Genomic DNA, 6001 nt, shown 5'->3' with positions numbered 1-6001 from the left:
AGGATTAAAGTGTTTTGCGAGACCATTTTGAGGAGGTAAGTATACCATTCATCTTGCATGTTGCATACCTTCTTGATCTAGGTAATTTTGGAATTTCACTAGCACTGTATTCACAACCTGGTCCCCTGGGGGACTATGGAGGGAGCCCTGCCTAACATCATGCTGTTTTTTATTTGGAGTTGTTGGAGAATAGTTTCAAACATTCTGCATGCTTCATTTGTAGCCCCCTTCTCACAGAGGAACAAAATGGATCTGAAAATCTAAACGCAACGCAATCAGACAACATAAAACACCCCTTGAAGAATGAATGATGTAAACAGCAACAACAGTTTAAATGATCTTGCTGAAGGCTTTCACGGCTGGAATCATTAGAGTGTTGTGGGCTGTGGTTTTTCCGGGTTGCATGGCCCTGTTCCAGTAGCATTTTCTTCTGATGATTCGCCTGCATCAGAGGATCTGGAAAAGTGAAGGGAAAAAAAGGTATCAGACATCCTAGGCCCACCCCACCTCCACGTTTTAAAATTAGGACTCTTCATGACTGTTAATCCTGTTCTCCCCAATTGCACAGAGAATGCACATTTGCAAGATTCGCACCTTTTTACTCTCTAGCTCACTGCTTTCTTACGTAGGGCGTTCACACGTGGGAAAACTCGTGCTGGGTTTCACACCGCCCGCAGCGGGGCTCGGGGGGGGGGGGGGCCTGGCGAATGCACCCCCCGCGGCTACTACGAGCCTGCGGCTCCCCTTGGCCCGGCGCGCCTCCAGCACGAATATTCCCCGCACGTGCGGCTCGGCGTGGCTTGAGCATCGCCAGCCGGCCGCTAGGAGGCGCCCCGCTCCCCCCGCAGGACCCAGCCGAGGCTGCCGGCGGGCGCGCGCCCCCGGGGACCGTCTTCTTGGGCTCCTGGCGCTCCCTCTCCGCGCGTGCGCAATCCCCGCACTACAGCCCCAGACGCCCCCCTCCCCGTCTTCTCTACCTCCTTGCACGCGGCTGGAGATGGGCGCATGCGCAGTCCTCCGGAGCTGTCAAGTCCTCCCGCCCCGTTACTCCAGGGCAGCCTCTGCTGCTGCCGCCGCCGCTTTGGCCATTTTGCTCTGGAGGAAGCAATGAGGAGGTAGCGGCTGGGAGAGCCGGCAGCGGGGGCGGCGGCGGCCCCGGATCCTCTGCAGCAGAGCGCTGGCTGGCTGCGTCTTCCCCCCTTTGCAAGCATTGGAGCGGTTTCTTTGCAAGGGGCTTTTGGGGGGGCTGGGCAGAAGGAGGGGACCAGCACCCCAAACCCCTGGCAACTCCCTCCTCCCAGTCCTGCAGTGCCAGCCCCCTCGCCCGCCCCTCGCCGGATCTCCTGGCACCATGAGCTGGGGGGCAGAGCTGTGGGTAAGTGAGATGGGGGGGAGGGGGAGAGGCACGGCTTTGGGCCATGTGTGGGTGGGGGCTATTTTTGTATGACTGGCCAACGTTGTTGGGCGGCGGTGGGTGGGTGGGAAGAGTGCCTTATTCTTGGGCTCAAGCAGGCACGCGGGGAGGGCGAGGGGATTCCGTTGGAGAGCGAAAGGCTGCCGTGGAAATGCTGCTGGAAAAGTTAGCTGAAAAATTAGCCAAAGAATCTCTCTTCTCTCTCTCCACACCCCCCCCCCCCCGCGCTCCTTCTGTTCATGCCTGCCCGGTTTCCCCGCCTCCTCGTGAAATAACGGGTTGCAAGCTGCAAGGGAGATCCGCTCCTCTGCAATCTGCCTCTGGAGATTTCCATGCTGGGCAGCAGCTTTTTCGGGGTGCAAAGCGGGGGGATGCAAGAGGACAGTCGTTTCTCCTTCGTCGAGCGCCGCTGCCTTTGCTCCTTTGCCTTTGCTGCTGGGTGGTGAAGGTGGTGGTGAAGGGGCGGGGAGGGGGGTGTCTGCTGCTGGGAGGGGGACCTCCGCATCGCTGCTGCGTTAATCCCAGGCTGCAATGGCGAAGAAGGGGAACGATGCGTGTAGGTGTGAAAGGCTCCCTGGCAGAGGAGATTTCACCGCAGGGCAGATGCCCACACCCAAAGGGCAAATTACTGTTTGAAATGAAAACCTTACTCGGTCTGATCGATTTCCTGTAGTAGTCCTACACAGGCAAGGGAGAACTGAATCTACTGTTCTCGGCATCCTTACTCAGAAGCAAACGCATGGTCATTCATGGGACTTCCTCTGAAGTCAGGGTGCATGGGTGCATCTTCGCTTCTGCCTTCATTCCTGCCAGAAAACTGTGTTTTGTGCCTGTGTTGTTTCGTTGTGTATACATTAGTGTGTTTCGGGAAGACCTCCAGCGTTGCCCTGTTTTGCAGGGCTCTCAGAACGCAGGCTGTCGACGAAACGATAGAACTGTTATTTGCAAGAGTGAATAAAATCAGTCTTTTGAAAGGGGTTGGCAGGAAGGCGGAGAGGGTGGCTTTAGGTGCACAAAAGCCAGTTGTAGTTTTGAGGATGGCAGTTGAGAGAAAGGGGTGTTCCTGTTGGTTAGTATGTTTTATTTTGGGGGGGGGGGCAAGGCGAGGGTTTGTAGTTCAGAAGAGAGTGGGATGGGCCGGCCTTGCCAGTTCATTGATCATCCTGGTTTCATTTGATCAGGGGGAAATGGAGGCTCCCCCCAGATTGCTAACTGGGTTATGGAAATTCCTGGGTAATTTTTTTCGGGGGGCGGGGGACCCAAGAAAGGCAGGGCTTAGGAAAGAGAGGGACCACAGTGCCCATTCTCCAAAGTAGCCATTTTCTCCAGTCTCCAGCCCCGTCTTCTCTTCATCAACCCTCCAGAATTATAGACCTCTCCAACAGCTTACAATTAGAGAGGTCTTATGGCAGCATCTTTCAGAAATGTGATGTTATTTGCTCCTTGAGAGGATCGGGAGATGGGGGCCGGGGGGGGGGGCAGAACTTGGCTTTGGGTGGGGATGGGGGCCTTGAGCCGGTTTTCTTTGGGCTGGTTTAAACAAATTTGATTTAAACCACATCAGACATCTCTTGGGAACCCACGTTGAGCCTCGGTGGCGATTAAAACTGCTCCACCAGAACTCCCTCGTAGACCTGTTTGTGTTTCATGGTCTTGATCCATTTTGCCCTCTGGAGCAAAAGATGGAGACTTTGCTCTTTCTCGAGTTGACCTTTTCTCCTCTGGTGTCAAGGATGGAGAAAGAGCTTCCAGAGTCACACTGTGCTGATGCCTGGGGGATGTGTTTCCTCCAGGTGGTTGCTATGAGCTCCCAGAGTTCTCCCAGAGTTACAGAGTCTACAGAGATCAGTTCCCCTGGAGAAAATAGCAGCTTTGGAGGGTGGATTCTACAGTGTCATATCCTTCCTGGGTTTCCTCCCCAAATTTCACTTTCCCCAGGCTCTGTCCCCCGGAATTCCAGGAGTTTCCCTAACCAGCATTGAAGGCATGAGCTTATGGAGCTGCCTTAAACTGATGACAGACCCTTGGTCCATCAAAGTCAGTCTTGCCTACCCCAACTGCTCTCCAGGGTCTGAAGTTGTGGACTTTTACACCACCACCTACCAGATGTTTTTAACTGGAGATGTCAGGGACTGAATTTGGGATCTTCAGCAGATGCTCTATCACTGAGCTATGGCCCCTCCCCTAGGCAACCCTAGCCTGGTAGGGATGTCATGTGGAACCTTGCCTGAATTAAATGGCGAGAACGATGATTGTCTGAACATGGCCTAGTCCACTTACTTTCAGTCCTGAGGGTCCATCGTACCAGGATCTGAAACCATGGTTTGATGTCACTGCACCAACCATGGTTAGTCTTAACTTATATTTTGCTTGATGTACGAGCCCAGACATTCTGGCTTAAACCTGTCCTGTTGTCCAGAACTGCCCTTATCACAATGCAAATCAACATATCAGCTGTGTGAAGGCTATGAGACCAACATTTATGTGGATTTGATTGGTTGTATGCTAAATCCTGGTTACAGTTAAAGTTGTTAAACCATGACATTGTGTTATTTCTGAACCCAGCCATTGCTTGGCATCATGCTTTACAAGATGGTATCTTGCTAGAGTAGCAGTTTACAAACTGCCTTCCAAAGTAATGGAAGGGAGTTAGAACAAAAACTGGGTGTTCTTCAACAAGAGGACACAGTAATGGTGGACAACTTGCATGATTCCTCAACATGTGGCTGTGAGAGATACTGGGTTGTGTTCTAGTTGCAGGCGAAAGCACTCCACTAGTTATGTACTATAATTAGCCCATCAGTTCCTACCAGCATTGGCCAATTGGCCATGCTGGCAGGGGCTGATGTCCCCCCCCCACCCCCCCCCCGCCGCCCCCCCCCCCCCCCCCCCCCACCCCCCCCCCCCCCCACCCCCCCCCCCCCCCACCCCCCCCCCCCCCCACCCCCCCCCCCCCCCACCCCCCCCCCCCCCCACCCCCCCCCCCCCCCACCCCCCCCCCCCCCCACCCCCCCCCCCCCCCACCCCCCCCCCCCCCCACCCCCCCCCCCCCCCACCCCCCCCCCCCCCCACCCCCCCCCCCCCCCACCCCCCCCCCCCCCCACCCCCCCCCCCCCCCACCCCCCCCCCCCCCCACCCCCCCCCCCCCCCACCCCCCCCCCCCCCCACCCCCCCCCCCCCCCACCCCCCCCCCCCCCCACCCCCCCCCCCCCCCACCCCCCCCCCCCCCCACCCCCCCCCCCCCCCACCCCCCCCCCCCCCCACCCCCCCCCCCCCCCACCCCCCCCCCCCCCCACCCCCCCCCCCCCCCACCCCCCCCCCCCCCCACCCCCCCCCCCCCCCACCCCCCCCCCCCCCCACCCCCCCCCCCCCCCACCCCCCCCCCCCCCCACCCCCCCCCCCCCCCACCCCCCCCCCCCCCCACCCCCCCCCCCCCCCACCCCCCCCCCCCCCCACCCCCCCCCCCCCCCACCCCCCCCCCCCCCCACCCCCCCCCCCCCCCACCCCCCCCCCCCCCCACCCCCCCCCCCCCCCACCCCCCCCCCCCCCCACCCCCCCCCCCCCCCACCCCCCCCCCCCCCCACCCCCCCCCCCCCCCACCCCCCCCCCCCCCCACCCCCCCCCCCCCCCACCCCCCCCCCCCCCCACCCCCCCCCCCCCCCACCCCCCCCCCCCCCCACCCCCCCCCCCCCCCACCCCCCCCCCCCCCCACCCCCCCCCCCCCCCACCCCCCCCCCCCCCCACCCCCCCCCCCCCCCACCCCCCCCCCCCCCCACCCCCCCCCCCCCCCACCCCCCCCCCCCCCCACCCCCCCCCCCCCCCACCCCCCCCCCCCCCCACCCCCCCCCCCCCCCACCCCCCCCCCCCCCCACCCCCCCCCCCCCCCACCCCCCCCCCCCCCCACCCCCCCCCCCCCCCACCCCCCCCCCCCCCCACCCCCCCCCCCCCCCACCCCCCCCCCCCCCCACCCCCCCCCCCCCCCACCCCCCCCCCCCCCCACCCCCCCCCCCCCCCACCCCCCCCCCCCCCCACCCCCCCCCCCCCCCACCCCCCCCCCCCCCCACCCCCCCCCCCCCCCACCCCCCCCCCCCCCCACCCCCCCCCCCCCCCACCCCCCCCCCCCCCCACCCCCCCCCCCCCCCACCCCCCCCCCCCCCCACCCCCCCCCCCCCCCACCCCCCCCCCCCCCCACCCCCCCCCCCCCCCACCCCCCCCCCCCCCCACCCCCCCCCCCCCCCACCCCCCCCCCCCCCCACCCCCCCCCCCCCCCACCCCCCCCCCCCCCCACCCCCCCCCCCCCCCACCCCCCCCCCCCCCCACCCCCCCCCCCCCCCACCCCCCCCCCCCCCCACCCCCCCCCCCCCCCACCCCCCCCCCCCCCCACCCCCCCCCCCCCCCACCCCCCCCCCCCCCCACCCCCCCCCCCCCCCACCCCCCCCCCCCCCCACCCCCCCCCCCCCCCACCCCCCCCCCCCCCCACCCCCCCCCCCCCCCACCCCCCCCCCCCCCCACCCCCCCCCCCCCCCACCCCCCCCCCCCCCCACCCCCCCCCCCCCCCACCCCCCCCCCCCCCCACCCCCCCCCCCC

General features: G+C 64.8%; 1 protein-coding gene across 1 annotated transcript in view; it reads left to right on the top strand.

The window, feature by feature from the left end:
- Window positions 1-1060: 1060 nt before the first annotated feature.
- The window catches only part of FNBP1 (formin binding protein 1), a 230759-nt gene continuing 225818 nt past the window's right edge, over window positions 1061-6001 (top strand). Inside the window, exon 1 of the mRNA XM_048512254.1 lies at window positions 1061-1375. Coding sequence (XP_048368211.1) covers window positions 1352-1375 — 24 coding nt within the window. The 5' untranslated portion in view covers window positions 1061-1351. The remainder of the gene's footprint in view (window positions 1376-6001) is intronic.

This window comes from Sphaerodactylus townsendi, linkage group LG12, assembly GCF_021028975.2.
Source record: "Sphaerodactylus townsendi isolate TG3544 linkage group LG12, MPM_Stown_v2.3, whole genome shotgun sequence".
Taxonomy (NCBI): domain Eukaryota; kingdom Metazoa; phylum Chordata; class Lepidosauria; order Squamata; family Sphaerodactylidae; genus Sphaerodactylus; species Sphaerodactylus townsendi.
This window is presented reverse-complemented; position numbering and strand designations above follow the sequence as displayed.